The sequence below is a fragment of the Argentina silus genome (assembly GCF_951799395.1).
Source record: "Argentina silus genome assembly, chromosome: 3".
NCBI lineage: Eukaryota > Metazoa > Chordata > Actinopteri > Argentiniformes > Argentinidae > Argentina > Argentina silus.
Window position 1 is genome coordinate 7,761,152 of NC_139657.1, and position 17,158 is coordinate 7,778,309.

The window sequence follows — 17,158 nt, forward strand, 5'->3', positions numbered from 1 at the left end:
CGGTCCAAAGAGGTTCCGACAAATGCTACCACGGCGATGGATAGGGAACGCTCTCCGTACCTCCAAACCACTTGTTTTTTGAACACTTGTCATGGCTTCCCCTTTCGAGCCCTTTAAAACGGAGATTCCACTCGTAGTCCTTACCGGCGCGTTACCTGTGTTGATTCTGTAAAACCGATGACACTAGTCCAATTTAAAGCTGCGAGGGCTGTATGTAGGTCTGTATGTTAACAATGGGCTGACCTTCGTATTGGCTGCCTTACGACCTGCTCTCATTGACGCCCCTTTCTTTTTACATTTCTTCGTGGGGGGTTTGGAATGGCGGTAAATTAGGGTGACTTCTGCCTTATCGCCAAATGGATTAGTGGTATGAAACTTGGAAAACACACTAGCGTTCACTTGGCCTTTATGTTTTGTGAACACATATTACTGCCAATTTTAATTAAATATTACTTTAAATTAAATTAGCAGGCACTTAAGAGCGAGTATTGCGCATTGCATTTGAGACGTTTTAGGATGAGGGTATAGGGCTATGTGAAAATACAAATCGCCTTAGTTTAGACAATTTAATACTCCATAGTAGATGTCATAGCATACATAGTAAGATCATTTCAAGTATGTTTACCATGCAGGGACGACTCTATATTTAATTATGTATCGTTTTATAATACGCATATCAATGTTTACCAAAATTATCAGAAAATGTTTCCCATAGATTTGCCAACAGTAGGCCACATATTTAGCTGGAAGAAAGCGCTACAACGCTACAATGTGCTACAACTCTGTGTTTTCTGTAGGCCTAAATGTTGTCATGTTAATTTCAGTAATTTAGCGGTCAGTTCGCTGGGATACACTGTCCCCCAGTGGCAAATAATAGCAAAAGTGTTATGTGCTAAGCGTGGTAATGGATGGAGACCTATGGAGGAGACAGGTTGCGTTATAGGCCTACTGTTGCAGATATGTATGCACGGTTTAATACGCTATGTCATACCTATGTTAGGAATCTATTTGGTGGTGACAGTATGAGCTTCATTGTTTGCACAAAACAGATACATTTTCAATACAACTAGTCTTTCCCCCTCTCTCACGTCCTTGTTGTTGTCCCTGTTTATAATGAAGAGCTTGCCAGGGTTTCCAGCCACACGCCCTTGGAGGGGCCAGCAATAACTAATAGTCCTATCACTCAGGAGACACTGCTGTGTATAGCTTATAACATGGTCCTGATGAGACTGGTTTGCTGGTGCTGATAAAGAAGATGCAAAGGTTAAGCGGTCAAGCGCAGACTGTGATTGGTGAGGGAGGGAACCAGGGAGTGGCTCACCTGTCTGCCACTTCCTGAAGGCTCACCTGGTGCCACTTAGCCTGTATGGACAGAGGACAGGAGTGGAGCAGGCCGTACACTACAGCCATGCCTGAGCAACAAGACACACCTCTGGTAAGTGAGAATGCTTGTTGCCTTCACCACTGATGGACCTGTTGAATATAGAGGAGTGACTTAGCTCTCAAGCTAAGCTGTCAAGCATACGTATGTATAGCTGTATGGTGCCTATGCAGATTTGTTACCAAAATAAAGGGATGTGTTTGCACTTGAGTGTGCAGATTATATAGATATGTATGTCTACCCCTATGTAGGGCAGCACTGTGAAATATCATCATTCTTAATATAGTTTAACTCGTTATTAATTCTTGCCTAGGTGGTTCCCAGAATATTACTTACCTCTGTGCAATTTTTGTGGATATAAGATCACACTTTTTCTGCAACTGACATTGTAGATAATAGGTTTGAATGTGTTGTTGATGTTTACATACCTTCAGAATGCCAGTGACGTTCTAGTGCTGACTAGCACAGTGGCTACATGATTCATCTTTAAACATTCATTATGTTGTGTAAAACGTGTACCAATGTGTTTCCATCATTGCAGTGCTGTAAAGATTTTATGCTATTGTTTATATAATGTATAGTATTCACTTGACTACAATGAGGCAATTTAGCTATTTTCTGTAGTAGTAGTGGCTTATAATGTCAAGAATAGTGCAAGCATGAGTGTTTGGAGTGGAATACAATGACCTTATCAAAGTGCTGTTTTTCACAGCATACATTGTGGCCTTCGACATTAATTGCTCTCATGAACTAAAGATCTTAGACAATGAACCCCAAACAAATCATACACAAATGATGAAGGAAAACTACAGCATTGTTATTGATCATTGTGCATTTTATTTTATATTTCATTGAGACTAGATTCAGACTTACAGTATCTAAGATAATGTTCTCAAACTACCACCCCATGACATATTATTTGTTTATGAACGTCCTACTTATTAATCTAAATAATCATACATAATTTACAATCCATCAGTGTAGATTTAGTTATAGTGTGGAGTGCATTGTTTCATGTCAGACAGCGTGACTCGGTCTGCAATGTCGTAAGACAATGGTGAAGAGTGTAGTTCAAGCATCATCAGTCCTGACTTGTGATGTAATAATACTGAAACAGAGATCCAACTTTACTGAATGTCTGTAGTTGTCCACAGTTGTTTGGAGTGATGACAAAATGAACGTTTGAGAGATCTATACGGTATACAGGTGATGGACCACCAGTCACAGACAGATTGACAGAAGCCTGCATACTGAAGCCTACCCCTATCCTGAGGAACACACGTTTCGTCACACACACACCCCAAGTGTTGGGCTTGATCATATTGAAATTCAACACTATGGCAGACACACACACCAGCACCCACACATGCACGCACACACACATGCACGCACGCACGCACGCACACACACTCCCTTTAACCTTGCATGCAAATGCTACATTTGCATGAGCTATGTCCTGCCTCCCAGTCAAATGAAGCCCTCCACATCATGATGCTCACGTTTACATACAAAAGCAATCACGCCAACCTAATACGCCCAGCACTTACGTGTTACATGAGTTGGGGGGTTGGAAAATTGCCCATTACCCATGTGTACTGGCCTATTATCCAAATTCATTTTACTGAGTGGCCAGTGAAACCAAATGCTGTGATAGGCTGAAGCTGCTGGTTGTTGGGTTTCTGTCTGAGAGCATATGCCTTCATTGTCCTCCCATATGTTATCATCTTTTACAAGCCGTTCAAGTCCCCAGGCAAATGAGCACTATGGAGTAATGTCAGTGTTTTGACTCGAATGCAAATAGATAATCGTTGTCAATAAGAGGCTAAACTTATTCTGACTGTGAAAGGACTAATGTCCGACTCTGAAGAATAACATCTTTCTACATGCCAAAGATTCAAGGCGTAGCTTCTTTGATGCCCAGATGTTGTTAGTTCACAGAGGTCTAAAGGGGTCTATTATAATTTCCTTGCCTTTTACTTCTGGCTCCGCACTTTACAAGATTTGCGATTCCCATTTTGAAAAGGTGTGAGGGTATCTCGCCAAATAGGCGCCCCAGACAACGCACTTGAAATATCACACCCTCTGCCCCAAAATCACACCCCTCTGGTGACGAAGCGAAATCATCTGAGTTCAATTCAAGATAGATTTGTCTGAGGAATTTCTACGTCCTATGGCTATAAAACCTTTATTTTGAAGGCAGTCCTTCTGGATAGTAAAATATTAAAACTGGAATATCATCATTATCATCAGGCAACGCATATATATTTATGTACATAAGCAACTAATAGCAAAATATGCAATTTTGAACCCTGCCGATAATGTTGCTGGACTTAATGCAGCCTCTCCAGGGTAAAATATCATAATGCACTTATCTATGATATTCATGAGTCACACACAGCGTGACACACCGTTGGCACAATGGCGCACAATGGCACATGAGCTCACAATGGCACATGAGCTCACAATGGCACATGAGCTCTGCATGCACATCTGAAAGTGGTGCACAAGGAAATGAGAATAGACCCCTCTGTGAATAGAAAATTACATTACTAGCCTCTAACCTGGGTCATAATCAGTTTAAGACCCTTATTTTGATATTTGTCATTGGAATGTGTTGGGGGATACTGTTTAGCTCTGGGGAAAGAATGCATTGATGTGTGGGAGTCGGTCAGTTCTGGGAGTGGGTCAGTTCGGGTCTGGTAGAGTGAGACAAAAGGAGGACCACAATCTTGAACCTTTTTTTAAATTCTCCCACGATAGTTTTTGCACATCTGAGTAAACCTTAGGGTTTCTATACTGGAGTTTCCACGTCTATATTTCATCATATTGGCCTTACATCAGCATAGATTAAGGTCACAAAAAAATCTTCCTTTTGCTCTATGATCTCTAGATATGAGTCAAATATAATGTAGAAAATGTGTTTTTTTCCAGTGTATTCTGCCTCCTGTCACTGTCCTTTAACAGAGTGCTTGTGGTACTCTGTAGGCCAAAAGTCAGGAAGGATGCATTTTGCATGTGAAGCGAAAAATGAAAATGCTCCCTGTTTTGCATAGACTAAAGCCTTAAAGGTGCTTTACACCTGTCAACTGCCTCTGAGAGAGTGGTGAATGATTATTTTGGCAGGGAGTCCCATTGAGAGCAAGGTCTCTTTTACAAGGGTTAGATATACACACACACTTTACAACCATACATCACACAAAATTACAACATTAAATGCCTTAGACAGATCTATAAATAAGTCAGCAGGATGGGTTCTTTTTTTATAGAGGCAATTTAACACATCATCTAAGACATCATCTAGCAGCTGAGACTGTGCTATGTCCAGGTCAAAACCCAGATTGGGGTCTAAACCCAGATTGGGCCACATTTAGAATAGAATGAGAAAAAGAAAAAATCTTAGCTGGGAGTTGACCAGGGACTCTAATACTTTGGAAAGGCAAGATACCTTGGATATTGGATGGTAGTTATCTAGGTCGGAGGGGTCACCACCTTTATGGAGAGGGAGCACATGGGCTGCCTTCCAAACCTTAAGGATAGCACCCAAGATAATAGTTAGATTAAAAATATGTGCCAATCACTCTGCAATCAGGGTGGCGGAAAGCTGCAATAGGCTTGTTTGTTTTATTTTACTTACATTTTAAGCAGGGCATCTAGTAAATCAGAAGTAGAAAATTGTTGAAATGAAAACAAAGATTTGCTAGTAGTTAACTGATCTCCCATCAAGCCAACTGGGGGCTGGGAGATGGAAGTGCAGTCGACCAATTGACCAGGGTCAGCCAAACCTCAGTTTCTCTCAAATAAAAAGCCTGCCAAAATAACATGCTGATTAAAGGCATCACTTATCTATTTTTTCTCAGTAATGAGGCCAGAGTTTGACAAAACTTGCTAAGGTAAGGAGAAAGAGGAATTTCCAAGCTTCAGAGCGTTAACTGTCCCTCCTAAAGACCTCTTCATCCCCACTACCCCCCTGTACAGTTTCTCTACTGTAAATTAAATAAAAAAATATAAAAAGTCTTCCTTCTTCTAGCATTGTGACTGCCAATGGCCCCTGGTCCTAACATAGATTTGTTTTTCTTATGATGACTGATGTATAGATGATTCACTCACTTTAGACAAATGTACTTGTTGTAAGTTGCTTTGGATAAAGGCGTCTGCTAAATGTCTAAAATGTAAATGTAACTGTTTTCCAAAATTTAATAGGATCACCAGCAGAGTATTGATGAGGTGATGTGTGTGCATTGTCTATAGGAGGAGCTACAGCCACACAAGCCATGTCCACGATGTGGGGACATACTGGAAATGTCTCAGGAGAACAGGTGTGTGTGTGTGTGTGTGTGTGTGTGTGTGTGTGTGTGTGTGTGTGCGCATGTGTGCGTGTGTGCGTGTGCGTGTGTGAGTGTGAGTGTGTATGTGTGTGTACGTGTGTGTGTGTGTCTTCCATTGCATTGATTTTCAGTGTTGGAGCCCAACAATTTAGGCAACATTTACCACTCTGTGATGACTGTATTTATGTATATTTGTATATATTATGCACAGTATATGTATATATATTTATATATTGCAGTGGTATGTTGAGCTGCCGGTGCTACTCTCAGATGGATAAGGCTCTGGAGAATGTGGGCCGCAACTTGGGTATTAGGGTGGAGAAGGAGAGGACCAACTGGGCAGCAGGCAGAGTGGGAGACATAGACTTTACAGGCTCAAGCAGAACCAGGGGCAAGGTAACATAACCTGATACTGAAGTAGCCATTTTGTATTTTGTACTGTATCTACAACCATCAAATACTGACATTACTGGAGGAGGTGGAGTTCTCTCTCGCCTTTTGAGTGGGTCATGTCGGAGAGAGACTGCTTTTGGATAGGTCAATATTGAAAATAGATGCTTGTTCTTAAAGGGACACATTTTGTAACCTCATAATCATTATCCCCAGCACCATACCAATGTCTACATGAAAATGTTCTATGTTCTGTAGTCAAAAAGATAAGAGAAAAGGTCCTCAAGAAAGTACCCCCTATGATTGGAGTTAGCAGTTTTTTTTATTCAAGAAATTGACATTTCAGAACCAGAATAAAATGAAAGAATCATGGTATGAGACTGAACAATTTCTCTGTCCAGTTTGTGAGGGTACACAGCTCCACAGACCCAGTGCTAATTTACGAGATGCTAACGGAGCAATGGGGCCTAGCACCTCCACACCTGGTGGTGGCGCTAGTTGGAGGAGATGAGATGTTTCAGATGAAGCCTTGGCTCAGGGACACTGTAAGGAAAGGACTGGTCAAGGCTGCACAGAGCACAGGTGGGACACACACACACACACACACAGACACACGCACGCACACACACACGCACAGTCACACAAAATCCACACTCCTCATAAGTGGTCAATAATTGATGGATGTTGACTCCCTGCCAGGGGCATGGATCCTGACCAATGGGCTTCGATTTGGCATCACCAAGCACCTCAGCCAGGCGGTGAGGGACCACTCTCTGGCCAGCACCTCCTCCAAGGTCCGAGTGGTGGCCATTGGTATCGTCCCCTGGAACATGATCCACGACAGAGAGGCCCTGCTCACTGCTAAGGTCTCAATACGCATCCATTCATAATAGGATTACAGAGTACTGCTTATATATAGTGCTTTTCAATGGCTCTTAAAGTGTTACAATATATATTCTTCTGAGCAGCGTGAGATGTGATCTGTGTGTGTGTGTGTGTGTGTGTGTGTTTGTCTGTGTGTGTGTGTGTGTGTGTGTGTGTGTGTGTGTGTGTGTGTGTGTGTGTGTGTGTGTGTGTGTGTGTGTGTGTGTGCGCGTGTGTGTTGTGCTCTGTATCCATGTGATGTGTGGTGTGCCCCTTCAGCCAGACGAGCCTGCCGTGTATGGGGCCCAGGATTTACCCCATGGGTCGGTGTACTCCCTGGACTGTCACCACTCCCACTTCGTCCTAGTGGAGGAGGACCCCCAGCGCCCGGGGGCCACCAGCGAAATGAGGGTCAAACTGCTCAAACACATCTCCCTGCAGCGCACCGGCTACGGTGGTAAACTGACACTTACTCTACTGTTTACAATTCTAGCTGTCTGTCTGACTTCTATTGCTCTCCCACTCATACACACTGATACAAATATCAACTCTCTGCACACTACAGGTACGGGCAGCTTTGAGATCCCTGTGCTATGTCTGCTGGTGCATGGAGAACCCAGGATCCTACAGGTTTGTTAGATTCAGGATTTGTTTGAGTCTAAATGATTTTCCTCACATCGCAGTAGAGAGTAGAAGACAGACAGGAATACAGTATATACAATATGTTAAGCCTAGACGTGTGTGAGAGCCTAAGAAAAGAGTAATCTGTTTTGCCCCCCCCCCCCCCCCCTCTCCTCTCTTTCTCTCTCTCTCTTTCTCTACAGAGGATGTATAAGGGCATAGGGAATGCCACGCCCTGGCTGATCCTGGCGGGGTCGGGTGGTGTTGCTGACATCCTGGTCACGCTGATGAATAAGGGCTCCTGGGACACGGGCATCGCACAGGAGCTGCTGCGGGACACGTTTCCCAGCATGCACCACAGCACTGACATCAGCAACTGGGCCAAGCTGGTGAGAAGCTCAGAGATGACCGATGCAAAGCGCGGAAGGGAGAGAAATATGAAAGGACAGATAGACAGAGGAATGACAGATAAACAAATAAACAGAGTCAAATGTAACTGTTCAATTTTAAACACCTGAATCATTGGCTTGTGTCAAATACATGTGGCCACACTTTAGATTCAGAAGATACTGGACAACGGCCACCTACTGACCGTCCACGACCCCGAACAGGAGAGCTCTGAGCTGGACACGGTCATCCTCAAAGCCCTGGTCAAAGGTAGGTAACGCCACTGCCTGCGGTTAATAATTCTAAATACGCCCATAGCCAATTAGAATGGAATAACTACCATCCATGCACGTCACCAAACTGCACATGCACAATATTTTCTACCACAACATATGAGTTGAGGACAAATGTGCTGTATATTCACAATGTTTGTGTCCGCGTGTCAGCCTGTAAGAGCCAGAGCCAGGAGGCACAGGACTTCCTGGATGAGCTGAAGCTGGCAGTTGCCTGGAACAGGGTGGACATCGCCAAGAGTGACATCTTCAATGGAGATGTGGAGTGGAGGGTAAGACAGAAAGAGAGAGAGAGAGAGAGAGGGGGAAAGATGCCTCCTCTCATCTCACACCTTTATTTTTTCTTGATAATTTGTTTATGTTGTAGATTTGATTGAATTTGATATCATGGATCACAAACTTTTTAACTCTCTAAGTTTTCTGAATCTTAATGTATGTCGGTAGAAGTGAGCAGTAGCCTGTGATATACCTTCAGCGGTGTATTAGTAGCATAGTGCAAATATTGTGAACATTCTCAGGCTTGTGACCTGGAGGAGGTGATGATGGACGCACTGGTCAATGACAAGCCCGACTTTGTGCGTCTGTTTGTGGACAACGGCGTGAACCTGGGGGAGTTCCTGACCTACGGGCGCCTGCAGGAACTCTACTGTTCCGTGTCGGAGAAGAGCCTCATCCACGACCTCCTCCTCAAGAAGCAGCTCCTGCTGGGCTCCGCCCGGACCCCCGGACCCCCCCAGTCCCACCACCATGCCGAGCAGGGGCGGCGAGACCGCTTCACCCTGCACGAGGTCTCCAAAGTGCTAAAGGACTTCCTCCACGACTCCTGTAAAGGTTTCTACCAGAAAATACCCACGGTAAATTATGGTAGGGTGTGTCAGATGGGATAGACTGATGATGGAGACTGATGATGTGTGACCCATATGTGTCTGTCTGCACTGCTCATCATCCACACGTGCATGTCTGTGTTCCCTTCAGGAGAGGCCAGGCAAGGGCCGTCTCTTTCACATCCCGAAGGACATTGCAGAGTTGAGGGAACAATGCGAGCACCCTTGGAGGGACCTTTTCCTGTGGGCCGTACTCCAAAACCGACAGCAGATGGCCAACTACTTCTGGGCCATGGTCTGTCCACTCACATCCATTCCACCCTTTAAAAACGGTATCTTATCATGAAGACTATTATTCAAATGAAGGTCAAGTCCAGGTAGCTACTATCTGTTTACTCATGTTAATTTAGCAGTGTCAATACTGGCAGTTGAAAAGCTAACACAGAGGTAGATAAGTAATGGGGCAGAGCAAGGTTATAGTCTAGAAACAATTTATGTGTTTCCACATGCAATCATTCATTAATTGAAACAGAAATGCAAACTGCACTGGAAGAAACACAAACATATATGCACATGTATAGACAGACACACAAGCACGCACGCACGGGCACACACACACACACACACACACACACACACACACACACACACACACACAAACCCATAATCTCACTCTCTCTGTCTGTGGACCAGGGCCCTGAGGCAGTGGCTGCTGCTCTGGCTGGCTGCAAGATCCTGAAGGAGATGTCTCACCTGGAGTCCGAGGCTGAGTCTGCACGCAGCATGAAGGAGGCCAAGTATGAGCAGTTTGCCCTGGGTGAGTGACAGGGCACGGAAACACATCTAGAGACGCACACGGCATCACACACTGCTTGAACATTGTGCACACTTATCACATACAAAACCAACAGTTACCTTGTAGTGCAGAATACTGCCTCATGCCCCATAAGAAACAGCGAACATAATTGTTTCCCCTATGAACGTGCTCATAAGGTCACTGCTGAAGATTATCAAAGACCTTGATATACAAGCAGACAAATGCCCACACGTCAAAGTTGTACTGTACAGGATGTCTTGATGGGTTGGGCTTGGTCTGACATCAGTGTTCTGTTGCTATAGATCTGTTTGGAGAGTGCTACTCCAACAGTGAGGACAGGGCCTACGCCCTGCTGGTGAGGAGAACTCGCTGCTGGAGCAAGACTACTGTTCTCAACCTGGCAACCGAGGCAGACGCCAAGGGCTTCTTCGCCCATGATGGAGTTCAGGTAACATTAAGGAAATACATGCGCACACAAACACACAGACACGCAGACACACACATATGCAGACACAAGCACACAGACACACGCACACACACAGACACGCAGACACACACATATGCAGACACAAGCACACAGACACACACGCAGAGACTGTAAAAGCCACTCTTTGTCTTAATATGAGTATGTGTGTGTTTTGTGGATTGAGGTGCCCTCTTCTGGCCAGCCTGCGTACTGTATTGCCATCCCGTTAGCAAAATGAAAGGTGTCTCATTAAGGTAATACCATTTCTATAATTATTTATTCCAGGCTCTGCTGACTAAGATTTGGTGGGGGGCAATGACAACAGACAGAGCCATCTCTAAACTGGTAGTAGCCTTCTTCTGTCCTCCTCTCATCTGGACCAACCTCATCAAGTACAGGTGAACACAAGCATTTACAATGTACCCTTTTTATCATTGTTGTAATGATTATTTACCATGTCATTGACGACGGGATGGTGGTAGAGTCCGTCCATCAGTATGGAGGGTTTCAATATGAATGAGTAAGAGTTGTTTAGATTGAGACTAAGAGGACTTGGTGTGTGCGTTCGTGCGTGTGTACGTGCATGTGTGTGTGCGTCTGCGTCTGTGTGTGTTGTAGTGATGAAGAGTTGGACAGTCGTGGTGATGGAGAGCAGTTTGTGGAGCTGGACAGCCTGGACACTGAGAAGGCCTTGCTACTCACAGATGAAGACCCTCTGTGAGTCTTCAACCTACATAACCCCTTGCTACTCCTGTTTCACAGTGGATACTTAGAACATTTGAAAAATATACTCAAGAAAATGTTAATATTTTGTATCCATATTTTAATTATGTACAGTATATATTAAATTCACTCATACTGTACTTGTATATTTTATGATATGTTTCATTCTTTGTATGTGCATTTGTTTGTGAAAATTTACTGTTTGTGTTCCAGGGACTCTCGGGAGACCCCTGGTGGCCCAGTCCACCAGAGCAGGTGGTGTTTTTTACTGCGCCGCTGGCGTCGTTTCTGGAGCGCCCCCGTCACCGTGTTCCTGGGCAACGTCATTATGTACTTTGCTTTCCTCTTCCTGTTTACCTACGTCCTCCTGCTAGACTTCCGGCCTCCGCCCCCTGCCGGCCCCGGGCCTCCCGAGATCATGCTCTACTTCTGGGTCTTCACCCTGGTGCTGGAGGAGCTGAGACAGGTAGGTTCTTCTTCTCCAGTGTTAGGGGAATGCACCTTCCCTTTGAGATGATTTAGGTTTATTCTTTTCTTCCAGATCACTTTTAATCTGGACTTCCTGAGGTCCACATTTATCTTCACTCCTCAGATACCTTTTGAGTACTTTTAATTAAATGGACTACACAGAACATTTTCACTGTACTACAGCATATAATGGGCTTGGAAAATCTGCAGGGAGTGACAGTTTTGTGGAGTGATAGTTTTTTAATAAAGTAATAGTTCCCCACCAATGTTTCGGTGTGGCTATGGTATTAGCATAATGATTTCTTCTGGCCGGTATAGCCACTTGTTGTAAAATCATAGCTTGTTACAGAAAGTAGGCAAATCAAAACTATCCGTAGCAAATATTTATTATTACCTCATTGTAATTGCAATTTTGACTCTTGGCCACAGGGGACAAATATTTCATACGTAAAAATGTCCTTTACTGTAACTGAAATTGAATGCTTTATGAATCGCTAATTTCTCTAATTGGGTGAACCGTGCCTTCACTGACCTGGGTGGCGTAGAGTTTCTTCACAGACGAGGACACCAACATCCTGAAGAAGTTCAAACTGTACGTGGAGGACAACTGGAACAAGTGTGACATGGTGGCCATCTTGCTCTTTGTGGTGGGCGTGTCCTGCAGGTAAACCGCTTCCTCCCTCTTTTATATGCAGAAATGCGCCAGTCAGCTTCACAGTTTACTGCAAATTGAACGCATAACTCCAACATTCGCGTTCATCTTACATTGATGTCAATAGGAAATTTGCCCTATGATTAGAATTAGATCTCGAGTTACGATTTCACCCATTATGAGCTGTGTTAAACACTATTGCCTGTGATGTTTTGAGGATGTTGGAGAACACTTATGAGGCGGGACGCACGGTTCTGGCACTGGACTTCATGGTCTTCACCCTCAGGCTCATTCACATCTTCGCCATCCACAAACAGCTGGGGCCGAAGATCATCATCGTGGAGAGAATGGTGATGCAAAACCACATCCTGTTAAAAAGATAGCTCACTCTTGTACCCCTTACAGTCAGATGGTTCCTTAGACTTAAAAGTAGTGTATGGGTCAGGAGAAACTGCAATACATGGTTCAGAGTTATAGACTATACTACTCACAGACTGCTAAGGTGTAAGATAGTGAACTATCCCTTCAAGGGAACTCAGGGATACACCCAATCACAGGAAAATACATACATGAATACATCAAACCATAAAATACAACATTGTGGCCCACTAACATTTATTGTGAAACTTTTGTTTTAATTCAGCTACTTCCCCCAGGCCATCAGGCTCATGAACAAGCCTACCCCGAACCCATGACTTTACCCCTAGCACACCCACAGAATGGACTCTACCAGCACACAGTCACTTTAACAACACCTCTACACCAATGGCACAGTGCAATAATAATGACATTCCACTGAACCACTTTACTTTTTTTTACTCTACTATTTATACTGGAATTGTGTCATGTCAACTGTCTTGTGTCCCCAACAATCGTCACTGTCCAACCGTCTCACTTATATTGTACTGTCACTTATTGTCTTGTCTCACTTATTTTGCACTGTCACTTATTGTCTTGTCCTACCTCATTGCACTACTGCGTATCTGTATTATTTGTATTGTATGCTGCATTGTCAAGGAACCGAGCCCAAGAGTTTTGCTCCCTGACGTAACAAATAAACTTGAACTTGAATGTGTGTGCTCTCCTCTCTCCTTCCCAGATGAAGGATGTGTTCTTCTTCTTGTTCTTCCTGAGTGTGTGGCTCATAGCGTACGGCGTTGCCACTCAGGCCCTGCTCCACCCCAATGATCCCCGCCTGGACTGGGTGTTCCGCCGAGTCCTCTACCGCCCCTATCTACATATCTTCGGCCAGATCCCCTTGGAGGAGATAGATGGTGAGGCTCCAATTTATGTAAAATTACATTCTTTCTCTGTGCGTCTTGGTTTAAGGTCTTTCTTCTCAGTTTTGTGTCCCATATAAGATACATCATCTAGGTAACAACCATTTCTACCTTCTCTCTACGGTGCCCAGCGGCGAGGATGCCCCAGACCAACTGTACCACAGTGATAGCGGAGATCATCAAGGGCACGCTGCCACCCTGCCCCAACATCTACGCCAACTGGCTGGTCATCCTACTGCTGGTCATCTTCCTCCTGGTCACCAACGTGCTGCTGCTCAACCTCCTCATCGCCATGTTCAGGTCAGGCTCAACATTGTGTTCAGGTCAGACTCAACACTGTGCTCAGGTCAACTCACAGTTAGGGCAACAGGGCAAGGGTTTTGCTATTATGAGGGAATTATGAGTGTTTTACACACATCCAAAGTAGTCACAGGAGGTCACTTTTTGTTGGGCATTATAGGATGGCAGTTACAATACGAAGGGTTGGCAAGGAAATTTGGCAATGTACTGTTAATAGCAAAGCATATATTAATATTAATAATCTGTAATTTAATTAACTATATCCTAAGAATCTTTGAATTTCTGTTGATTAGTGCATGAATGGTCACGTTAGAATGAATCAAATGAGGCTTTAATAATACTGTAAACGTTTACAATTATTACAAGGTAAATACATCATAGACAAATGTGACTACCCTCATGGTAAATGATAGGAAGAGAGAGAGATGGAGAAGGAGAGGGTGAGAAACAAAGACAGACCACATGATCTGTTACTGTACTCACAAAACAACACCTGGGACCTCTGACCAGGACACGAAGAGAGAGAAAGAATCTGTCCTCTACCTCTGTACATATACCCAGCTTCAACCATATTATTTAAATTAAGAGCTGTTTGCAAGGAGAACCAATGAGACCTCATCCTATCAATTCTATTCAGATGACACCGCAGCATTAACACATTCCAGAGGGCTTGTAAACGTCTCAGAGAGGTCACAGTCATTTGGCCCATCAGGGGAAGGGATCTCAAGACAGGGGGGCAGAATTGATGTCTCCCCCTTCATTATGCTTGTTTAATCAAGTGACACAAACAATGCTATTATGAGGGAACTTGATTCTGGAAAGGGTTTACTTAACATTCTATTGAGACCAGTGTTCTTGAAGTCATTGAATTGAATTGTCGGGTTGAAGTCAAAAATGATATTGCAAAAATTATACTGCAACAAATGAGTTGCATTTTTAAAAGTATTTAAACAACACCTCACTCTTTGCTTCCTGTCTTCTAGCTACACCTTCCAGGTTGTCCAGGGCAACACAGACATCTTCTGGAAGTTCCAGAGGTACAACCTGATCGTGGAGTACCACAGCCGCCCTGCCCTAGCCCCGCCCTTCATCATCATCAGCCATACCTGCCAGCTCCTCCTCAGCCTGGTCAAGAGGCCTGAGTCCAAGTTGGAGCACCTGGGTAAGGGCGCCTCACTGTGCCTGTGTGAATAAACAGTATACAGGAGCACGTTGTTTTATTCCGTACTCCTGATGATGTATAATGAAGAGGATGACCAAATGCATTTGTTGTTCTCAGTATTTTCTGAATTGTTCCAAATTCGTCAATCACAAATAACATTATTCTCACAAATAACATTGTCTTTGTTCAGTGTTGAACAAATCAGTGTTATAAATTACACTGTCAGTGCATTGTGTATGTGTGTGTGTGTGTGTATGTGTGACAAGGTGGGGGGGGGAAGTCCCAGAGTCAGTGAGAGGCAGGGAGCTTGTTTGTGAACCCCACTGCCTTTGGGAAGAAACTGTTCAGGTTGCGCAATGTTTTGGTCTTGATTGACTGGAACCTTTTGCTGGATGGAAGTCAATGGAAGAGGTGGTGACCAGGTCTTCATTACCACAGAGGTCAGGGCGACTGGTCTGTAGTCATTAAGGCCTGTGATCCTCTGCTTTTTGGGAACTGGGATGATGGTGGATGTTTTGAAGCAGGCAGGTACCATGCATTCAACCAGAGAAGTGTTAAAGATGTCCGTAAACACTGGAGACAGCTGGTCTGCACGGTGCTTCAGTGTGGAGGGGAGACAGTGTCTGGTCCAGCTGCCTTGCGGGGGTTCTGTTTCTTTAACAGTTTGTTGACTTCTCTCCTGGATGGAGAGAGGTGTGATGGGGGGAGGGGGCTGTCTGGGTCCATTGTGTAGGGGGGTAGTGTCTCTGTCCAGGCTGGGAAGAAGAAGTGTGATAGCTGTGGAGGGGGGTTGGTTGTGTGGGTCAGTCAGGACTGTTCCATTGTCTGTCGAATCTACAGTAGAACTCATTCAGGTCGTTTGCAAGTCTGAGGTCATCCGTAGAGTGGGAGAATTTGGTTTTGCAGTCTGTGATCTCTCGAAGGCTTTTCCAGACTGACGACATGTTTGTTTGTCCAGAAAGGGAGCTGCCTGCAGGGCTGGACCAGAGGCTAATGACGTGGGAGACGGTTCAGAAGGAGAACTATCTGGCTAAACTGGAGCGCCAGCACTGGGAGAGCAGCGAGGAGAGACTCAGGAACACCTCCTCCAAGTAAACTCCATTTTGAAAAATGTTTTGTTATGAAAATGATACCGATCAGCAACAGGGGAGGCTGGTGGCGGTTCATTGTAATGCATGGAATGATACCATTCCCTATTCCATTACATGCATTACAATGAGCCTGTCCTCCGATTTCTACCTCCAACAGCCTCCATTGATCACCAACTGTTGAGATAGTTTACTGGACACAGATTAAACTAAATCCTGGACGAAATTGCACAGATGACTTGTCTATGATTCTGCCTAATCTCGGTCTGAGAAACTGGCCCCAAACATCCTCTTGAAATATACATTCATCTGATCACTTCCTGTAATCCACCCATTCCATTAATGGTTAGTATTTTCTAACACAAGGGTCCAGAGTTTGCTGGGGATTGTCGGAGGGTTCAAGGAACAAGAGAGAAGACTGTCATCCATGGAGGCTCAGGTAAAAGAGAGAGAAACAACAAAATGGTTTAAATCCATTCTGGGACCATTTATATGTCAAATTGAATAGTGCTGGTCAATGAATAGCACTATCCCTGCCTGTCTGTCCCTATACGCCAGGTGAAGTACTGTGGAGAGGTGCTGTCCTGGATGGCTGAGTGCTTTTCTCAGAGCACACTCAAGTGTGAGAGAGAGGCCCCCAGAGCTCCACGTGAGTCATGATGATGGTGTTGATGATGATGTCCAAGGTGTACCACAGCATGACAGAACATAACAATGTCATCTTTCAGGTGCCAAAGCCAGCAGCTGCAGAGATCCATGTGTACCAGACAAGGAGGATAAAACCGAGAGGAGAGAAGCTAAACCAGGCCACCCAGGATATGGAGCTACCAAGAGGTTCCCCTACATCGACGAGTAAAAGCAACAACTACAGAGGTGTTTTCTTATATGAATAACAGCTAAGGAATAAAACCCTTCCTGAATGTTTTTATTATATACTGAATTAAGGTGTATTTGGGCTAAAAAAATGTCTTATGGGTCCATAGACAAATGTGTTGGTTGAGCATGGATTCAATTAAAGTTAACTCATTAAAATGAATAGATTTATGTTAGTGCAACTGTGTCCAGCTGTGATTTGTGTTTATTTTCCTGTTACAACTTGATTTAGTTTTCTTGACAT

At 44.2% G+C, this 17,158-nt stretch overlaps 1 protein-coding gene across 1 annotated transcript; it reads left to right on the plus strand.

The window, feature by feature from the left end:
* The first annotated feature begins 1,402 nt into the window (after nt 1-1,402).
* On the plus strand, nt 1,403-17,152 carry trpm5 (transient receptor potential cation channel, subfamily M, member 5). The gene is made up of 26 exons (XM_083666017.1): nt 1,403-1,435; nt 5,630-5,697; nt 5,946-6,102; nt 6,498-6,678; nt 6,796-6,962; nt 7,240-7,417; nt 7,526-7,590; nt 7,785-7,970; nt 8,139-8,238; nt 8,415-8,533; nt 8,780-9,115; nt 9,237-9,380; nt 9,779-9,902; nt 10,205-10,350; nt 10,654-10,766; nt 10,987-11,085; nt 11,305-11,557; nt 12,105-12,223; nt 12,429-12,561; nt 13,311-13,485; nt 13,623-13,791; nt 14,775-14,953; nt 15,912-16,044; nt 16,408-16,480; nt 16,600-16,690; nt 16,770-17,152. The coding sequence occupies exons 1-26, from the start codon at nt 1,409-1,411 to the stop codon at nt 16,895-16,897; spliced, it is 3,663 nt and encodes a 1,220-aa protein (XP_083522143.1). The 5' UTR covers nt 1,403-1,408; the 3' UTR covers nt 16,898-17,152.
* The last annotated feature ends 6 nt before the right edge of the window (nt 17,153-17,158 follow it).

What these genes read in the sequence shown, in the direction of transcription:
- trpm5 (XM_083666017.1), top strand. Translation starts at nt 1,409, where the DNA reads ATGCCTGAGCAACAAGACACACCTCTG. An exon ending in AGCAACAAGACACACCTCTG is followed by an intron (nt 1,436 to 5,629) that starts GTAAGTGAGAAT and finishes CATTGTCTATAG; the next exon opens with GAGGAGCTACAGCCACACAA. An exon ending in GTATGAGCAGTTTGCCCTGG is followed by an intron (nt 9,903 to 10,204) that starts GTGAGTGACAGG and finishes CTGTTGCTATAG; the next exon opens with ATCTGTTTGGAGAGTGCTAC.